The sequence below is a fragment of the Sinocyclocheilus anshuiensis genome, unplaced genomic scaffold, assembly GCF_001515605.1.
Source record: "Sinocyclocheilus anshuiensis isolate Anshui unplaced genomic scaffold, SAMN03320099.WGS_v1.1 scaffold85, whole genome shotgun sequence".
Lineage (NCBI taxonomy): Eukaryota > Metazoa > Chordata > Actinopteri > Cypriniformes > Cyprinidae > Sinocyclocheilus > Sinocyclocheilus anshuiensis.
Genome location: NW_015536800.1, coordinates 1,490,744 through 1,512,579, shown reverse-complemented (window position 1 = coordinate 1,512,579; position 21,836 = coordinate 1,490,744). Strand labels below are relative to the sequence as shown.

At 36.3% G+C, this 21,836-nt stretch overlaps 3 protein-coding genes across 4 annotated transcripts in view; 2 read left to right on the top strand and 1 right to left on the bottom strand.

Moving 5' to 3' along the window:
• Nucleotides 1–7,778, top strand: part of LOC107656751 (uncharacterized) — a 15,274-nt gene extending 7,496 nt beyond the window's left edge. Inside the window, exons 3-6 of the mRNA XM_016444699.1 lie at nt 5,255–5,305; nt 5,413–5,492; nt 6,832–7,494; nt 7,571–7,778. Coding sequence (XP_016300185.1) covers nt 5,255–5,305; nt 5,413–5,492; nt 6,832–7,494; nt 7,571–7,778 — 1,002 coding nt within the window. The remainder of the gene's footprint in view (nt 1–5,254; nt 5,306–5,412; nt 5,493–6,831; nt 7,495–7,570) is intronic.
• A 324-nt stretch (nt 7,779–8,102) lies between these two features.
• LOC107656272 (translation machinery-associated protein 16-like) lies at nt 8,103–10,886 on the bottom strand. The gene is made up of 7 exons (XM_016444035.1): nt 10,771–10,886; nt 10,582–10,691; nt 10,389–10,426; nt 9,815–9,899; nt 9,532–9,680; nt 8,859–8,901; nt 8,103–8,713 (listed from the first exon to the last, which is right to left on the bottom strand). Exons 1-7 carry the CDS (start codon nt 10,771–10,773, stop codon nt 8,557–8,559), a joined length of 585 nt encoding a protein of 194 aa, XP_016299521.1. The 5' UTR covers nt 10,774–10,886; the 3' UTR covers nt 8,103–8,556.
• A 2,147-nt stretch (nt 10,887–13,033) lies between these two features.
• Nucleotides 13,034–21,836, top strand: part of LOC107656063 (folliculin-interacting protein 2-like) — a 35,480-nt gene continuing 26,677 nt past the window's right edge. For both annotated transcript variants that reach the window (XR_001630517.1, XM_016443737.1), the window contains exon 1: nt 13,034–13,232. Coding sequence is in view for 1 of the 2 variants with exons in the window: in XM_016443737.1 (XP_016299223.1) it covers nt 13,141–13,232 (92 nt within the window). In the remaining variant the exon portion in view is untranslated. The remainder of the gene's footprint in view (nt 13,233–21,836) is intronic.

Genomic DNA, 21,836 nt, shown 5'->3' with positions numbered 1-21,836 from the left:
GTATGTGGGGGTGTGTGTGTGTGTGTGTGTGTGTGTGTGTGTGTGTGTGTGTGTGTGTGTGTATGTTAGCTATCTGATGCGATCACAGATGATGCAGTGAACGTTGTATGTTCATGACAAAATTGAAGATTATGTGTTTAGTGATTGTTAACCTGTACTGAATTTGCATGCATGTGGAATGGTTAATTTGGTTCAGTGTTGTTGCTCTGTTTATATTGTGATTGATGGATGCATGGATATTAATACATAGATTCCGCATTAAGTTTGTCATATCAGGCACTTCTGATTTTTCCAGGTGATACATGAAACAAATTCAAATTAAACAGATTATTGACCCAACGGTTATTTTAGCTATACTGATTATATCATTTATTATATAATGATGAGCTTTTTCTACAAAAAGAATCTGCTCTCAACTTCTATTCAAAGAGGTCTCCTTGTTGACCACTCCAAATGCTGTACCAGCAGGATGTAGCATCTATATGTTACTATCTATAGGTAGATGTTTGTGATTCCGTGTGAGTAGTAGTTTGTGACCAGGTGTATCCCATCAGCACATTATCCCATAATGCACCTGTGTCTGTAGTTAGCTTTTGAATGGCAGCCAGAGCTTTAATCTTGGTCGGTGCAGGCATACTGTCTCTTAAACAAACACAAATCACAAGGGATAGTCACCATTGTATGTGCACCTGCATACATAAGTGTGTATGAATTCAACACTGACAGGTTTATCTATCATATAACAGCTGCTCTGAAGCAGAATGGTAAATCCAGACTCTTGTAATTGTACTAGGCAGAACTCCAGATGGCAGAGCTAGAAAACGCTACCTCAGACATCAGAAAAAGATAAGTAGGGTAGGATCCTACCCTGTGCATCTAAATGAATGCACGACCAGAGATAGACAACCACTCACAGATTATACCTCAGAGAAGCAGCTAAAGCTAATCCAGCCCAGCCTAGAACATAAACATGCATGTGTGAGCACTTGCATGCATCGGCCTTCAGAGCAAGCAGAGGTGCTTGGCAGATTGGTAGCTCATAAAACATACAGGGGGGAATTTATGGGTAAGTGAATGTCAGTTTGGATCTTTCTGCTTGTATTATTCTACATTTTTGTTTTGTGATTGTGCATGTAATGGAGATGGGTTTTTAGAGATGAAGGACTTGCACACTAATGAATTAACTATAAAGTATTATAGCATGGCTTTCAGTTATCTTGTCAGATAAACTGCTTATGACAGAAACTGTAAATCCATTTACATAGCCTAGAATACATCCTTTTCTATCATTCATAATTTTTGGGGTCAAATTTATTTATTTATTTAATAAATTAACACTTCTATTCAGCAATGACACATTAAATCGATGAATAGAAAGTTCAAAAGACATAATTTATTTGAAACAGAAATCTATTGTAGAAAGGCGTCGCCTTGGAATTATAAGGTTCTATCTGACATTTTTTGTCAAAATGGAGTTATTCACATATTCTTATTCTGTGATGGCTTATTTACATTATGTGATGTTTCTTTTGTAAGCTGTGTACATTTTGGGCCTTTTTTTAGAAAACAAAAAGGGTTCTATCTACAGAAGTCTATGGAACGCAAAAACTTTGAAGCTCAATATCTCAAAACTGCTCAGAATACAGATAGAACCTTATAATTCCAAGGTGGAAAAGTGTATTTACTGTCAATTTTGATCAAAGAAACCTGAAAAAAAATCACTGTTTCCACAAAAATATTAAGCAGCATAACTGATTTCAACACTGAAACAGTAGGAACCTTGTGTACCAAATCAGCATATTAAAATGATGAAAATTCAGCTTTGTGTCACAGGAATTGCAATATTATGTCACAATATTATTGTTTTTGCAGTATTTTTGTTCAAATAAATGAAGCATTGATGAGCATAAGAGACTCTTTCAAAAATACTGTCTGACTCCAAACCTTTGAATGGTAGTGTATGAAATTTTAACTGGTTGACCGTTTATATCGTTGCCAAATGTAAACTACCCTTATAAATCTATCCTATTACATTTGTAACACATAGTACCTTTCCATTTAGATTTGAGAATTTTAGACAAACAGTGATAATGACCTTTGAACCTTGATCTTAGAACACTGACTTGATCTGTGACCCTAACTAGAATTAAGAGTCAAGGCTAGTATTATGTATATGTGTATTAGGACTTTCTATGTGCCAGAAACTAGACCTCAGCCTGTACAGGGATTTTAGAATGTTCTAGTAGATTCATTCTGGTCAGCATTTACTGTGACCTGGATTCTGTAAATTATTCAAATTCCAGATAGGAAAGGTTTAGGAAAAAGTAGTCCTTTGATGAAATGTTTGGTTAGATTTGTTCTCAGATGTAGAAGCAATAGTTAAGTACAGTAAGGGGATATTAACTAAGGTCATATCAAAAACCAGATATGACCACAGTTAATGCTTCCTTTTTCAAAGCTTCATTGAGATTTATATTAAGATACATTTGTTAAATAGAGCTCTGTGATAAGCAACCATATATATATTATTTTGAATACAACAGAAAATCAAATTGAACAGTCGAAAGAACTGTGATGTTATTTTATAGAGCAGACTGCATCGATAATTAGAAAATATCAATAAAAAGATCATTTTACATGTGTTGTCAGAGTATAGAAATTCTAGACTAGATGAATGAGCACTATTTTTTCTAGCGAGGAAGTCATGTTATTATTCAGTACAGAAGCTATGAAGACTGGAAGGCTTTTATGTAGAAAATGAATCCATAAAGTGCATTACACACTATAGCAAGTGTTTTTGAATCTAATTCTAAAGCCTGTGGGAAATTAAATGAATAATTTTATTTGCTCAGAGGTTGCTCCATCATAGCCCAGAGGGCTTAAAGGGTTAGTTCACCTAAAAATGAAAATTAGGCTGTGTTTTACTCACCCCAGAGCCATCCTAGGTGTATATGACTTTCTTCTTTCAGACGAATCCAGTCGGAGTTAGATTAAAAATTGTCCTGGCTATTCCAAGCTCTATCATTGCAGTCAGCGGGTGTTGCAGTGCTTCAGTCCAAAAGAAGTGAAATAAAAAGTGCCCATCTATAAAAAAAAGTGTCCCACACGGCTCCGGGGGGTGAACAAAGGCCTCCTGTAGCGAATCGATGCGTTTTTGTAAGAAAAATATCCATATTCAAAACGTAATAATCACTTTAATCTAGCTTGCGCTTACTGTTGTAAATGGAAGCAGTACTGGGCGGATGACGTATGAGGTCAGCTTTGTGCATGCGCCGCTCAGAGTAGTGAATCGATGCGTTTTTGTAAGAAAAATATCCATATTCAAAACGTAATAATCACTTTAATCTAGCTTGCGCTTACTGTTGTAAATGGAAGCAGTACTGGGCGGATGACGTATGAGGTCAGCTTTGTGCATGCGCCGCTCAGAACTCAGCGGAGAGATCAAAACAAAACGACGGTCACTAATTAGAAGTACAAAATGAGGATTTGTAAAGAAGAATGTCAGAGGATTTCGATATAAGCCAAGAGGAGACTGGTTTTCCTTTGCTAAAGTAAGGAAACGTTGCTTCCTTTGCTCCTGTAAACAAACGTTGGTTTTCACTAGACTCACCAGCACATACACAAAGCTGACCTCATACGTCATCCTCCCGGAGCTGCTTCCATGTACAACTGTTGGCGCAAGCTAGATTAAAGTGATTATTATGTTTTGAATATGGATATTTTTCTTACAAAAACGCATCGATTCGCTACAGGAGGCCTTTGTTCAACTCCCGGAGCTGTGTGAGACGCTTTTTTTAATGGATGGGCGCTTTTTATTTAACTTCTTTTGGACTGATGCATGCAACACCTGCTGAGTGGCATTAAACAGCTTGAAAGATCAAAGACAATTTTTTATATAACTCAGACTGGATTCGTCTGAAAGAAGAAAGTCATATACACCTAGGATGGCTCTGGGGTGAGTAAAACACTAATTTTCATTTTTGGGTGAACTAACCCTTTAATGGAGTTTTTAGTTGTTTAATTCAAATATCAGTGTTATTTCAGGTGGTTCTCAAGTAATGTCTTAGGAAAAATAAAAACTGACACATGTAAGAGACAACTGTTGACCGAGTTGAAATATAGAACTATAATGAATGTGCACTTTTCAATTTCATGTGAGCGCAAACATGATTATCATATGGTACTGATTTCAAACAATCATAAAACATGTTTATAATAATATCATTGAATTTTCTCTCAGAGGATGCAGTTGCACCTGCATGCTGGCTAAAAGATACACTGTGGGTGTTTAAAATATACATGAGCTGATCTGATGTTGGTGTCTGGCGGCTTTCACATCAATAATTCAGAGCGATATAGTGTCGCTTCAGGAGAGAGAGAACAGAGCTCAATACTCTCCTTACTAACTGCAGCTACACAACATATACATTTTTTAGTAAAAAAAAATTTGAAGTATTTATCAGCTAGGTCTATGTGTGTTCTTGCAATAGCCTACCTTATATGCACTTTGGGGTTCTCAAACTAATAATGATCCCCAGAGGATCATTTGTGTGTGTGCTCTTGTATGTTAGCTTGAAGGAATGATAGTTAAGTTAATAATGGGCCAGGTGTGGACCAGAGGCAAAGGTGGACCCACCAACAGGCCATAATTGTTCCCTCTCCTTTTATATTGTCATCTAACACATAGTCTTTAATAATCTTAAAAATAGTCTTTGTGTTTATTGGTTACCATGAACACACACGCATACTGTATGTGTGCGCACGCAAACGGGTCTTAGGATGCTGCTGTTATTTTTAGTAATAGGATTGGTTTGTCTCAAAGCTGCAGTCACATTAAAGATCTGCTCAAACATGTGACAGAAACGCTGCTTTAAAAGTCAACTATTCTCAGTGGGTTTGTGTGTTATGTGAGAGAGTGCTTGTAATTTCTGCTCTACTAGCATCATCAGATTGAATAGCAAAAGTACCAAACAGGTTTCCCATAAACCCCCCTCTCTGCCGTTGGTCAGACAAACCAACAGACAAGTTATTGGTTGAGCCTGAAGCAGTGCAAAGTTTCAGATGGGTCATATAGTTGATGGTATACTTGAAGCTGGGATAGAAGAAAGTATTTTGTAGTACAACTTTCTAAGGTATGGCTTCAATGTGTGTGTGTGTGTGTGTGTGTGTGTGTGTGTGTGAGAGAGAGAGAGAGAGAGAGAGAGAGAGAGAGAGAGAGAGAGAGCATATGATTAATCCTCTTTGTTTCCTTTAGAGTGAGAAGGCACCTGGGCGATCAGGACGTCGATCCAGCAATATATCTAAGGTAACATACACACCCACACCATCATTATTCAAAGCAACCCTAATAACAACAAAGTGTGTGCTTTGCACATTCATATTATTTCGTACTTTTGTCACCTGCTGTTTCAGACAAGCAGTTCCACCCCTGGAGCCGTGCTGAACAGTGTCTCTCAAACATCAGTTACACCGTCCTCACAGGACATATGCAGGTGAGTCTGGTCATAGGCTGATGCTATGGGTTACCATGATTGTGATTGGTTGTTTGCTCATCTATATGTTTGCACATCATATGATTTTATGGAATGAGTTGTGGAATGTCAGTGTCTTTTTCTATTTTTAATCAGAAAATAAACCGAAAGAAGATTTTGAACAATGAAAATAAATTTTTAGCAGAAAACAGAGAGATTATGATACAATAAATTTAATGAGTTTAAATAAATTAGATTAAAGCGGCAAAATAGAATAATGCAGTTTAGAAAACATTTGGTATTAAATTATAAAATTTAATTAAAGTACAAATACAAAAAAAGTAATATAATTAATAAAAACATTTTGTATTAAATTATGAAATTTCAATCAATATCAATTACAAATTGAAAATAAATAATATAATTTATAAAACATTTGTATTAAATTAAGTGTGAAATTGAATATAATTTATAATAAAACAGTATTATTATAATAATATAAATTAGAATAGAATAATATAATTTATAAAAGATTTGTATTAAATTAAGAGTGTGAAATTGAATATAATTTATAATAAAACAGTATTATAATAATAATATAATAATATAAATTAGAATAGAATAATACAATTTATAAAATATTTGGTACTGAATTATAAAATTAAATTATGAATGCAAAATGGAATAATATTATTTATAAAACATTTTCTATTAAATTACATTTTAAGAGTGCAAAATAGAATATTATACGTTTTGAAACATTTTGTATTAAATTATTAAATTAAATTAGAATAGAATAATGATTTATAAACATGTAATTAGGAAAGCAAAACAGAATAATATAATTTATGAAGAATTTTGTATTAAATTATAAAAATTACATTAGAATAGAGTAATATAATTTATAAAACATTTTGTATTAAATTAGGAACAAAATAGAAAAATATCATTTGAAATCATTTCTATTTAATTATTACATTTAAATGAAATTAATGCAAACTAGAAGAATAATATAATTTATTAATCAGTTTGTATTAAAGTAATTTTATAATGCAAAATAAAAAAAATGGTTATGTATTAAACTTTCTAAGACTTTTATGTATGAATTTGAATGCATACCTATAAAGGTATGTTAAAATATCTGAAATTACGTCTTGAATGCCACATTTTCTTTCTGGTTTTATGTATTAAAAAAATGAATGAACAGTGAATTGTAAGGAAAAATTAGGCAAATGAGGGGATAAAATACACCATTCAATAGAAATTCACTTTTTATTTGTCCATTAAATTTTTTTACTCATCAATCATTTCACGCTCTGTTGTGTCTTCTTCATCCCTTTTGTTTTTGTGTGTTGTGCAGCTCTAGTGGTCAAGCTAAACTTGATGGCTCAGATCAGACTACACCTGTCATGCCCATAAACCCCGCCTCCGACTCCGCCCCCAACACAAAGCGGCAAGTCAAACGGTTTATCCGCCGGCGACGGGAGAGCACCGGGACCGTTGGGTGTGCAACAGAGTGTGTGGACCAACCGAGACATTCACGGTTGCATAAGCAAACACACACACACTCTGACTCCTCCTCAGAGGACGAGCAGCGCTGGAGAGAAGCTCGCTCCTGGAGCCACCAGAAAGCGCGACGGAGACGCAGCGGCAGCCGACACATGCAAGCGTATCCCCGTGAGGAACAGGACGCCACTAAGCTCATGTCTGTCAACTCAGACGAGGGACAGAAAGAGAACCAGCCACCACTGTGCAAGGGCCCCAACACCAGGGCCCATAAAAAGTTGTCAAAACGGAAGGAGCGTGGGGGCCAAAGCCAGGCAGCCAATCACAGAAAAGCGAATGAGCTTGGTAGTAATAGGAGCGGAAGTGAGGAGGAAGAGCCTATTACAAAGATGTATGAGGAAAGAGGTTCAGGAGATCCAGATATGTCTGTCCCGTCCCCTTATAAATGCACTATTCCTACCAATCAAAATGGTGCCACGCAACAAGCATGCACTGATGATGAGCTAGAGGTGTGCAGGTGAGAGAGCGTGATAGAGATGAATGAGCGCAAGAGGTTAAACCAGCGAGAAGCTGATGTGTTTTTGTGTGTGCAGGATCTGTCACTGTGAAGGTGACGAGGAGTGTCTGCTCATCACACCTTGCCGCTGTACAGGAAGTTTGCGTTTTGTGCACCAGGGCTGCCTGTACCAGTGGATCAAGAGCTCCGACACACGCTGCTGTGAGCTGTGCAAATATGACTTCATCATGGAGACACACCTCAAGCCTTTGCGCAAGGTAACACACACATACACACGTCTCTGAACAGCTCAGATCCTGTTTTATTAAACATCAGTGGCAGCTGGTGTTTTTCAAGACTGCATTCTACAAATGCTGGGTTGTTTCAACCCAACTTTGGGTCAAATATGGACTAACCCAACTTTTGGGTTAAAACTTTCATTTAAAAATTGAACCCAACAGCTGGGTTAGTCCATATTTGACCCAACATTGGGTTAAAACAACCCAGCATACAGGTGCATCTCAATAAATTAGAATGTCGTGTACTTCAGTCTGTGTGCATTGAATTTATTTAATACACGAGTTTCACAATTTGAGTTGAATTACTGAAATAAATTAACTTTTCCACGACATTCTAATTTATTGAGATGAACCTTTATGTTTTGAAGGGTTTATGGAGATCAGGTTTTTCTGAGTGGTAATCAGAAAGAATTAAGCAAATTTTACTTTTTTTTTGTATTGTGATTTTCTGCAGTGACTTCATATATCTTGATATATGAAAATAATAAATAAAAAATGCCCATAGGGCCATGTCAGGATCAAGTGAGATTTGGTGATCAACATCATTGTTCACAATTCAAATGCACATTATCAAAGAAACATGCAAACATCAGTCAGTGCAATAAACCAGTGAATGTATCAAACTGTTTCAAAGTCTCTGTTTATTTATGGATTAATAATACTGTGCTACCTGAGTGACTAAGTAACCTTCCTTACAACACATTTTTGCAAGCGGCCCAATACACTCTGGTCCTTTTCCTCTACAGTAAACTTTACTGTAGTAGAGCTGCAGGATTTCACAGTACTACAGGTCTGTGTCAGAATTCAGAGATGCATCTTCATTATTCTCTTCTCCCATGTGTTTATCTTGTGAAACTGCAGATGGTGCGCTGTCAGAGCCTTTGGCTGAAACCTTTCTCATCTTAATGTTGGGGAGTTTCTTGAGGTCACCAGTCCACTCTCTGTTAAACGAATGTGGCTCAAGGTTAGAAAAATGTCCCATTATGTTAGGATTAGGGTTGGACTTTACATAGTTCTGTGCCAGAAATTCTTTGAATTTGATGACTTGCTATAAAGAGTGTTAACATGCTTTTATGTAGTAATTACCTAAATATTTTCAGATGCTTAGAATTGATGATATCAGGGATTTCTGTAAAGTGAAAAAAGAAAGACAACATTAAACCATCTAGAACATGTTGCCTAAATGTAAAAAGGGAGAAGCATAATTAGCCTTTCTATATATATTATTTAGTTATTTATATCTGTTGCTGCAGTGTGTCAGTAGGAAATATCAGTTTATATTTCCAAACATTCATTTTTGCCATTAATTGTAATAATCCAGTGAGATTTTTGTTTGCACAAGGAGTCTGACAACAGCCAGTGCTCTACACAGAGATCTCATCTCATCATCATCATCCAGTCTGTCTGGAATGACATGAAGAAACAGAACAAACTGAGACAGACTCAGTCCAGAAGAACTGTGGTAGCTTTTGCCCTAGGTGCACTTGCGCAGTTTTTCAGGAAGCTTTGCAGGTAGATCTCTTGAAGCATCTTGGAGACGTTGCCACAGTTCTTCTGGATTTAGTCTGTCTCAGTTTGTTCTGTTTCTTCATGCCATTCCAGACAGACGTTTACATTTTCAGAAATAGTGTCTAATTATTGCAGGATACATTTTATTCATGCATTCTTAACACTTATCACATAAACCTCTTATATGGCAGGAAACAAATAAAGATAAAAGAGACCCATACAAAAGTTAATGTGAGTATAGGAAACATACCAAAGCCATTGCCTTCATACTGAGCTCTCTCTCGTTCTATTGTTTGTTTGATGACAGCCTCTCTAGAGCCATGCTGACGACCCTGTCGTCCTTTGATACTGTTTGCTAACTCAATTTGCTCCAGCTCTCTGTCAAACCGGTGAAGGTACCTGTGAAAGAGGATATGAGCAAAGATGCCTGTTTTTATTATTCTCAATATACAGATTTTCAACATTTCAAGACAGTGCTATGTATGCAGAACTTTACAAATCATAACGACATGTTTGCTTGGGGCTTGTTATACCTCTCAATTATTTCACAAGCATCATGTTTAGTGTATTCTGCTTTGTCAGGGTCCAGCTGGCTTTGGAACCACAAAAGTTTTTCACCTGCAGAAAATAAGTGAAGACAAGTAAGCAGCTAACAGGGAACATTCCCAGAATGTCATAGAATATTTGTTCAATGCTAAACGGGCCTTAATAATGTTCTTAAAACGTTATCACAAAAATGTTGTGGGATGTTCATCAAACGTTACTAACTAATTTCAGATTATTCAGAGGACAACAGAACATTCATAAGTAACATTCCCATAGTGTTTGCAAAACAAATAAAACGGAATATTCAATTCATATTTTCTGTAATGTTCCAAAAAAAAAAAAAAAAAACAAGAAAAACGTTTTTAAAACGTTAAAAAACATCCAAATAACGTTTTAATAATTTAATGGGAACGTTAGCAAAACATATTTTTGTTAGCTGGTGTATAACACATTGGTATACTGCCAAATATCCAATGTCAACTTTCACAAACCAGTCAACAAACAAGCTTTCAAATTCCTTGTTTACACAAAGGCAGTACAAAATAAAAGTAAACTACTCACCAATCAAATTTAGACGCTGTGCCTTTCCACCTTTTAGCCTAAAAGTGATTTTACAAATACTACTTTTACAGGTGTAATAAAAACATATACAAGTATAACGCATAAAAAACGTAACAGTGGCAAAACAAAACCTTATTTATTTCCCTTTAAAGGACATGAATTAATATAAAAGTGGAGCAGAAACGAATCTTACTTTTCTTTCCTCTGTTGTTTGATGGCAGCGCTTGCTAAATATGCAGCTTTCCTGCTGTATGGGTGAATAGCCTTCTTCTCCACCTGTCCCTTCCCTTTGGCTGCCTTCGGCTGAAGTGAGAATACCTATTATTAAACACGCCATTCAAAAGTAATTCTTAATTAAATAAAGTTTTTAACCACGATTTACCATATTTGCTGATATAAGTGAATGTCTGTCACACGTGTGACTAGTGGGGGGAAGATTTAAGACACGGACCGTTGAGACAGTTCGACGGTATTTTTGTTCCGTGTATCATAGACATTAGTCAGGAGTTCCGCTTGTACATATATCATGTCATAATTTACACGATTAAACTGTCAGAAAATAATGTTTTATAATTTTTTTGTAATGTATTTCTTACAGACTTGTACAATTACTTTATGACAGTGGAAACAAGAACAATCAATTTTGTTTTTGATACAAATGACTGTTTAATATTCTTGTTATACTGCATTTTGCATATTCAATATAATTCAATATACCTGTTGTCAATAAAAACAATTTCGCTTTTAATCTGGATTTTTTTTTCGTCTCTTTTTATTTTTTGGAATTTCTCTTTTTATTTTAATTTCATTTCATCATTTTTTCATTCATGTATTTTCTAGTTAGAAATATAATTCTACGTTATGGTTACATGGTTATAATTCCATTTTGTCAGAAAGAGAGAGAGAGAGAACAATATGCATTGAATTGAACGAAAATTGAATATATTTAAACCATATTCTCTATTGATATCATCCGCTTAATTTAAACTGAATCAAATATTTTTAAATGTAAAAAACAAGAACAAATAGAACTAATAGAACTTTATAATTTTCCAACTGTACGGTTGTCTTTTATCTGCTTTAGCTGTTTCATCTTCTTTTTATACCGAATTTTGTACTTTCAATATAATTCAATATACATCGATAAAGACAATTGAGCTTTTTATCCCCAATTTTTCCTATTTCACTTTTTATTTTTTGGTTTTGTTGTTGTGCCAAATCGGTTGTGCGGATCACTCTGCTGTGGCGACCCCGTGCCCCCCCCCCCCCCCCATTTCACTCTTTTTTGTTTTTTGAATCTCTCTTTTCTATTTAATCATTTTTTTTATTTTAATTTCCTTTAATATTTTTTTCATTAATGTATTTTCTAGTTAGAAGGATTATAATTCCATTTTTCCATTTACATTTACATTTAGTCATTTAGCAGATGCTTTTATCCAAAGCGACTTACAAATGAGGACAATAAAAGCAATCAAAACTAACAAAAGAGCAACAATATATAAGTGCAAATGACAAGTCTCGGTTAGCCTAACGCAGTACACGTAGCAAGGGTTTTTTTTTTCAGAGAGAAAACAATATGTATTCAATGTATTGAAAAATATATATATTTCAACCATATTCTCTATTGATATGATCTACTTAATTTAAATTTAAATTTAAATTAAACTTAAATTAAACTGATCAAAATGCTTATTTGTAAAATTTTCCAACTGTACAATCATCTTTTGCTTTTGATACAAATGGCTATTTCTTCCATATTGCATTTTGTGTATTCAGTATAATTAAATATACCTGTTGTCAATAAAAGAAAAATGTAGCTTTTAATCTGGAATTCCCCCCCCCCCTCCATTTCACTCTTTCTCTTTGTTTTTTGAATTTCTATTTTCTATTTAATTTTATTATTATTATTAAAATTTTCTTTAATATTTTTTTAGAAGGATAATTAGAAGGATTATAATTCAATTTTTTCAGAGAGAGAACAATATATATTCAATGTATTGAAGAAAATAACATATTTAAACCATATTCTCTATTGATATCATCTACTTAATTCAAATCGAATGTTATATATTTATGGAATTAATGGGGGGAGGTCAAATAAAACTGAATAGACAATTAATTGATCAAATAAAACTGATCAAAAATGCTAATTTGTAAAATTTTCTAACTGTACAATCGTCTTTTGCTTTTAATACAAATGACTATTTTATATTTCTTCCATATTGAATTTTGTACATTCAGTATAATTTAATATACCTCAATAAAAATAATTTAGCTTTTTAACGTTAATTTTCCCCATTTCACGCTTTCTTTTTTATTTATTTTCATTTTTATTTTATCTAGCTTTTTAGTGATTAATTCACCGTTTCATTAATATATTTTGTAATTACAAGGGTTAATTATACTTCGATTTTTTATTCAAAAAGAGAACAATGATTCATTATTAGGCTACATTTGAACAGGCTATACTTAAACCACATCCTATATTGATATCATCCACTAAATGTATTAAACCGAATGCTATGTATTTTTAATGCAAACAGCTGATCTATGTGTGGAAATGACCAAAATGAAGGAAGGAAAGAAAACAGCAGGCACGTCAAGCACGTTCCGCACGTGCAGAGCTCAGCTGCTGCAGATGTCACATGACTCCAGTATGGAGCTCTGCAGATTTGAGCGCTCGCTTGCGCTGATGGGGAAACGGGAATCCCAGATTGTGTGTTTGTGAAAAACAGCGCGCGATGCCGCGAGCATGCCGACGCTGCTGCAGAAGCTCTTCAGCAAGAGAGCCGTCGGTAACGATAACGGCAACGCACGGGACTGCTCGACGGCAGCGGAGCAGTGGTAAGACCGTTAGCACGAGCAAATACTACACCTGTGGATATAAACGCGCTTTATATGACACTATAAACCAGGGGTGTCCAAACTCGGTCCGGGAGGGCCGGTGTCCTAAAGAGTTTAGCTCCAACCCCAATTAAACACAGCTGAACCAGATAATCAAGCTCTTACTAGGCATACTAGAAACTTAAAGGCAGGTGTGTTGAGGCAAGTTGGAGCTAAACTCTGAAGGACACCGGTGTTGTGCAATATTCGGTTCCCGTGAAAAACTGTTCCAATGGGCGGGGTTAGTACGAATATTCATAGATTCGTTCCGCGGTGGGCGTGGCCTTTTGAACTACAAACAAGCGAATGGAAAGGATTGTGTTGTCTGTTCTTCAGCTCTTGTGTGATGAATTATTTTGAAAAGGTAATAAAGCCGAATGTTCATACGCCCCGTTTAGATGTACAGCTGTTTATGTTATTCACATAGGCTAAAATGCTTATTGTTTCGCATGTGCTTTTATCAGAACGCTTTATCATGGCCATATGACAATGTTTTGCTGTGTAGCTTACGTGGATGATACTAAACACCAAACACAGCACGAATCGAACACATTTCTGTCGTTCCTCGTTTTTGTCGTTTATTTTCAAGCTGTAAACTGTCCCTAGTTGCTGTGTATTTTGCTGCATCATAACTTTCAGTGACTGCAATTAAACTCAAATGTCGTTAGATGCATGTTCAAATAAAGATTTTATTTTTATGTTATCTGGTGTTTTGTTGCCTTTTTTTTTGTCAAGAGCCTTGTAACAATTCAAAAAATAAATAATAATTTATACTGGATCATAGCATCCATAGAATGCTGTTTTTTAAGTTGCTTAAATGCTTTATTTCTTGCTTTTACAGCTGCTTTACAATCATCATTCCACCAGGGTACATTCTTGATACGTCTAACTCCTGTAGTTTTAGGTATTATTTCCTCTGCCGATTGAATTATTTCATTAACTAGCTTATTGTTGAATATATTTACATCCATCTGGTTTTCCTCTAGTAGAGTCATACATCTATTTTCAAAAATTACTTGAAAAACGTCCCAATTTACCTTCTCCGGTTTCCATCTAGGACTTCTCTTTTCTTGTTCATAACATATCTTTGTACCAACTGTAGTCACTACAGGATAATGGTCACTCCCTATTGTAGTATGTTTGATCACACTCCATGTACTGATCCCTGCTATTACAGTAGATACAAATGTCAGGTCAAGTGCCGTTTCTGTATTTTGTATACTGTTATATCGTGTTCCCTCTCCATTATTAATGCACACCAAACAATTATCATCAATGAATTCTTCAATAAGTTGGCCGTTCACATCAGTATTATTACTCCCCCATAATGAATTATAAGAGTTAAAATCACCACACCACACTACATTGTCATGCAAATGACCCACAACATCTTCTAAAATGATTTGACTTAATTTTCCACATGGATTATAGTAATTAATAATATCTATACACCCTCTTTCAGTCCATACCTTACTTATAATTGATTCATAATCTTTATTTATTTGTACTACCTTATATTTCATCCCATTTTGTATAAATGTAGCTATTCCTCCCCCTCTGCCAGATTCTCTATCTCTTCTAATTACATTATATCCCTTTATTATAAAATCCAATTGTGGTTTCAACCATGTTTCCTGAATACATATTACATTAGGTTTCTCTATTAAATTATCAATGTATTTCTTAAACTCTTGGCCGTTTGCAATTAAGCTCCTTGCATTCCACTGTAGTATGGTCAATAACATTAAGACGATCCAGCACATGCCTGAGAAGATTGTGTCTCTTCATTAAGAGAGTCTCTAACTGTCTCCCATAGCAGCCCTTTTACATCTAGATACTTCTCTGCAGATTTGACAATTATTTTGATTCTTTCATTTCGGCTTTTTGTCTGTGCAGAACAGTTTATTATCTCTGCCATGAACAGTACAAAATCATTCTTCTTCACTATCAGAGTTTCCTCTTTCAACTTATCACATCCTTGACACTTATTCATTTCTTTGCTCCTAATTGCAGATTGTCTAACCATAGTCACATTCCCTGAAACCTCTTTGCTGCGTCTGCAAAACTGATTCCCTGTACAACCTTGATACGTTGCACTTCGGCCTGCCTCTTACTAACCTCACATCCTCTGTAAGCAGAACTGTGTTCCCCACCACAATTACAACATTTCAGCTTTGTACCCTCTTGGCATTTTCCATACTCATGTTCTCCACCACATTTACCACATCTTTGCTTTCCCTTGCACACCGCCGCCACATGTCCAAATCTCTGACATTTAAAGCATCTAATCGGAGGGGGTATATATAACCTCACGTCATAACACATAAATCCAATATACACTTTTTCCGGGAGTTTTTCCAGATCAAAATTGATCATAACCGAGAGACTGTCTTGTGTATTTCCATTCCTGTTTATTTTTAGACGTCTGACTTCATTTAATTTTGCATTTGTTATCTTTCTTTTCACATCTTCAACTGATACGTTTACCGGAATCCCTGTAATGACTCCTTTTGTGAATTTCCTATAAGTCATAGAACATTCTACTTTCTTTCTATTTATTATGTTCATTTTGATTGCTTTCCCTTGCTGTCTTTCATCCTTACACATAATCATCAGAGCTCCATTTCTTAATACTTTAGCACTCTTTATTTCACTAACCTTATTTAGAGATTTCGTTAGCTGTATTGGATTCATACCTCCAAACGAGTCCCCTTCGTCCACAAGTTTTGCAAAAACCACATACTCCTCCCTCCGCTTCTCCTCCACAGTCGATCCCCTGTCTGAGTCACTTTCATCTGTTTTATTTTTCCTTTTCTTTTTCCGTTTATTATTCCTAGCCGTTTCCCATTTTTCATACATCCCGCCACCTACTTCCATCTCTCCTAGTTCATTTCCTGATCCGTCACTTCCCTCCACACTCTCCTGTCCATTCACAGTCCAGCTGTTGCCAACCACCTTGGGAATCGACATCTCCTTCCCCCCCCTCCGGTCCGCCATCTTGATTCTCCAGCACGCGCTCGCTGTCTCTCCAACGGTTGGCTGTGACCATCCGCGCCACAAAACAATCCTTTCCATTCGCTTGTTTGTAGTTCAAAAGGCCACGCCCACCGCGGAACGAATCTATGAATATTCGTACTAACCCCGCCGATTGGAACAGTTTTTCACGGGAATCGAATATTACGCAACACCGGCCCTCCAGGACCGAGTTTGGGCAGCCCTGCTATAAACTGACCTCTCCGCGGCACACAGCTGTTTTTTCTGCAGTAGGTGGTGCAAATATGTGCGAGTTTATGATCGCCAATTTATTGTGTCATCCCTTGTAGGCCGTAGTGTTACTTGATCTATATGTGTTAATGGTGTTGTGGACACACACACACACACACACACACACACAGTTTTGTGTAGCGCGCGTCCAGTTAGCTGAGCCCAAGTCCATGTGTTATGTAACTCTTTCAGTGCGTTTATACTTTCAAGTTTTGACAGGTATTTATTTGAGAGTATATCTATTCTGCATTTATGGCTTCTGCTGTGTCTTTCTAGTCAGAGTGGGTCAAGAGGGGTTTTATGGGAGAGAGTCAAGTGGTTTACTGACACTACTTGTCTCATGTCAGGAGTAAACATTGGGAATGACAGGCAGTGAAATTGATATAGAAATTGTAAAATGAAATGTTAAGTGTGCAAGTTTAAAAAAAAAAAAAAAGAAGTAAGTTCTTGATGGCGAATCCTTCAAGTTCCCACTTCAAGTTTTTCAGTGAGACCAGAATATAGTAATGCTTGCATGTAAATGAAAAGCCATCTGTTGCTTTTAGTTGAGCTACTTAAACTACAATTGCAATTAAGTCTGTAGCCAAATAATTTGCATGATTTTATACAATACATTAGCAATTGGCTAACATGTGTTTTAAGCATTAATGCAACATACTGGACCCTTTCCAAATACATGGTCACATGACTAATCAGCAGAGTTTCCTAGAAGGAAGTGACACTGCTTACCTATACGTAAAACATAGATTCCAGTGTTACTTTGGAGATTCAAAACAACAGAACAGAACTGTAAAGGGATCTCCCACAAATTGTATCACCTCAACTTTAATTCAACAATCACTGAAATTGATTTAGGTCAGAATCACCAGGTTTATCAAAATATGATGTGCAGTCATTGGACAGACGAATAAATAGTGTGCGCTCTCTGAAAAAGGTGCTATTATATATAAATTGGAAATGTAAGTGTTGTTTGTGTGATATTTATATATTTAAAAAAAACTTGATAGGCTTTCTAAGAAATGTGGAAAAGTACTAACATTTTTTAAATGTGCTGACACCAAGTCATTGTTCTTTTAGTGTCATTTATATATTGTTATATTATTTATTAATTATTTATTAATTTTAGTACTTAAACATATTTATTTCTGTTAGTTGACAGTGACATTTCATATGTTCGTTTAAGTTTTTCATCTGATATTTATATATTATAGGCAGGAAGCATATGACTGACTGATTATTTGTTGCAACATGCATGCTTAGTGTTAGCAAAGAGAACATGTTAGCTTGTTTGCTGAGGTATGCAACTTTGGCCAGTGAGAGTGTCCTATGACTGTGTTTGGATCACATGCTTTGTGAGAGAGTGTGTGTGTGTGTGTGTATGACAGTCATGTGACGTTTGAGCTGTATTCAGTCAGTCATCAGATAGACAGAAGTAGAAACCCCTGTCTTTGAACACATGCTACCCAAAAATTTCTCTCTCTCTTCTGTCTCTTCATCTGAATCTCCCCATCATTCTGTTTTATCCTCTTTTGATTTCATACATGCCGTTTGATTTGGAGAGGTTACTTCTAGACAAAGTAAGAACTCATTTTTAGAGAAGCCAGATGAGTGTATGTGTGCAAGTATGCATACACACACTCTCTGTAGCGTACTGAGAGGAATATCTGTGAAGATGAAGATTAAGAGTCGCAAGAAAAACACTGCAAGGTGGTTGTTCATTCCAGAGGATGCTTCATGGAACAGGTACACTGAGTGTGTGTGTGTGTGTGTGTGTGTGTGTGTGTGTGTGTGTGCGCGCACTCTTTGGGCCACTATACAAATACGGGAACCTTTTACTTTGATTATGAAAGGATCTGCTCCCAAATATTTTTTGCGTGTACATGTGTGAAACATATAGTAATGAAGCAGTTCTTGAAGCATTGTTACACAGAGTTAAAGGGGTCCTATTATGCTTTTTCACTTGTTCAACTTTAGTTAGTCTGTAATGTTGCTGTTTGAGCATAAAAAAGATCTGCAAAGTTTGTCTAACCATAGTCACATTCCCTGAAACCTTCTTTGCTGCTTCTGCATAACTGATTCCCTGTACAACCTTGATACGTTGCACTTCGGCCTGCCTCTTACTAACCTCACATCCTCTGTAAGCAGAACTGTGTTCCCCACCACAATTACAACATTTCAGCTTTGTACCCTCTTGGCATTTTCCATACTCATGTTCTCCACCACATTTACATCTTTGCTTTCCCTTGCACACCGCCGCCACATGTCCAAATCTCTGACATTTAAAGCATCTAATCGGAGGGGGTATATATAACCTCACGTCATAACACATAAATCCAATATACACTTTTTCCGGGAGTTTTTCCAGATCAAAATTGATCATAACCGAGAGACTGTCTTGTGTATTTCCATTCCTGTTTATTTTTAGACGTCTGACTTCATTTAATTTTGCATTTGTTATCTTTCTTTTCACATCTTCAACTGATACGTTTACCGGAATCCCTGTAATGACTCCTTTTGTGAATTTCCTATAAGTCATAGAACATTCTACTTTCTTTCTATTTATTATGTTCATTTTGATTGCTTTCCCTTGCTGTCTTTCATCCTTACACATAATCATCAGTGCTCCATTTCTTAATACTTTAGCACTCTTTATTTCACCAATTTCCTTATTTAGAGATTTCGTTAGCTGTATTGGATTCATACCTCCAAACGAGTCCCCTTCGTCCACAAGTTTTGCAAAAACCACATACTCCTCCCTCCGCTTCTCCTCCACAGTCGATCCCCTGTCTGAGTCACTTTCATCTGTTTTATTTTTCCTTTTCTTTTTCCGTTTATTATTCCTAGCCGTTTCCCATTTTTCATACATCCCGCCACCTACTTCCATCTCTCCTAGTTCATTTCCTGATCCGTCACTTCCCTCCACACTCTCCTGTCCATTCACAGTCCAGCTGTTGCCAACCACCTTGGGAATCGACATCTCCTTCCCACCCCTCCGGTCCGCCATCTTGATTCTCCAGCACGCGCTCGCTGTCTCTCCAACGGTTGGCTGTGACCATCCGCGCCACAAAACAATCCTTTCCATTCGCTTGTTTGTAGTTCAAAAGGCCACGCCCACCGCGGAACGAATCTATGAATATTCGTACTAACCCCGCCGATTGGAACAGTTTTTCACGGGAATCGAATATTACGCAACACCGGCCCTCCAGGACCGAGTTTGGGCAGCCCTGCTATAAACTGACCTCTCCGCGGCACACAGCTGTTTTTTCTGCAGTAGGTGGTGCAAATATGTGCGAGTTTATGATCGCCAATTTATTGTGTCATCCCTTGTAGGCCGTAGTGTTACTTGATCTATATGTGTTAATGGTGTTGTGGACACACACACACACACACACACACACACAGTTTTGTGTAGCGCGCGTCCAGTTAGCTGAGCCCAAGTCCATGTGTTATGTAACTCTTTCAGTGCGTTTATACTTTCAAGTTTTGACAGGTATTTATTTGAGAGTATATCTATTCTGCATTTATGGCTTCTGCTGTGTCTTTCTAGTCAGAGTGGGTCAAGAGGGGTTTTATGGGAGAGAGTCAAGTGGTTTACTGACACTACTTGTCTCATGTCAGGAGTAAACATTGGGAATGACAGGCAGTGAAATTGATATAGAAATTGTAAAATGAAATGTTAAGTGTGCAAGTTTAAAAAAAAAAAAAAAGAAGTAAGTTCTTGATGGCGAATCCTTCAAGTTCCCACTTCAAGTTTTTCAGTGAGACCAGAATATAGTAATGCTTGCATGTAAATGAAAAGCCATCTGTTGCTTTTAGTTGAGCTACTTAAACTACAATTGCAATTAAGTCTGTAGCCAAATAATTTGCATGATTTTATACAATACATTAGCAATTGGCTAACATGTGTTTTAAGCATTAATGCAACATACTGGACCCTTTCCAAATACATGGTCACATGACTAATCAGCAGAGTTTCCTAGAAGGAAGTGACACTGCTTACCTATACGTAAAACATAGATTCCAGTGTTACTTTGGAGATTCAAAACAACAGAACAGAACTGTAAAGGGATCTCCCACAAATTGTATCACCTCAACTTTAATTCAACAATCACTGAAATTGATTTAGGTCAGAATCACCAGGTTTATCAAAATATGATGTGCAGTCATTGGACAGACGAATAAATAGTGTGCGCTCTCTGAAAAAGGTGCTATTATATATAAATTGGAAATGTAAGTGTTGTTTGTGTGATATTTATATATTTAAAAAAAACTTGATAGGCTTTCTAAGAAATGTGGAAAAGTACTAACATTTTTTAAATGTGCTGACACCAAGTCATTGTTCTTTTAGTGTCATTTATATATTGTTATATTATTTATTAATTATTTATTAATTTTAGTACTTAAACATATTTATTTCTGTTAGTTGACAGTGACATTTCATATGTTCGTTTAAGTTTTTCATCTGATATTTATATATTATAGGCAGGAAGCATATGACTGACTGATTATTTGTTGCAACATGCATGCTTAGTGTTAGCAAAGAGAACATGTTAGCTTGTTTGCTGAGGTATGCAACTTTGGCCAGTGAGAGTGTCCTATGACTGTGTTTGGATCACATGCTTTGTGAGAGAGTGTGTGTGTGTGTGTGTATGACAGTCATGTGACGTTTGAGCTGTATTCAGTCAGTCATCAGATAGACAGAAGTAGAAACCCCTGTCTTTGAACACATGCTACCCAAAAATTTCTCTCTCTCTTCTGTCTCTTCATCTGAATCTCCCCATCATTCTGTTTTATCCTCTTTTGATTTCATACATGCCGTTTGATTTGGAGAGGTTACTTCTAGACAAAGTAAGAACTCATTTTTAGAGAAGCCAGATGAGTGTATGTGTGCAAGTATGCATACACACACTCTCTGTAGCGTACTGAGAGGAATATCTGTGAAGATGAAGATTAAGAGTCGCAAGAAAAACACTGCAAGGTGGTTGTTCATTCCAGAGGATGCTTCATGGAACAGGTACACTGAGTGTGTGTGTGTGTGTGTGTGTGTGTGTGTGTGTGTGTGTGCGCGCACTCTTTGGGCCACTATACAAATACGGGAACCTTTTACTTTGATTATGAAAGGATCTGCTCCCAAATATTTTTTGCGTGTACATGTGTGAAACATATAGTAATGAAGCAGTTCTTGAAGCATTGTTACACAGAGTTAAAGGGGTCCTATTATGCTTTTTCACTTGTTCAACTTTAGTTAGTCTGTAATGTTGCTGTTTGAGCATAAAAAAGATCTGCAAAGTTGCAAAGCTC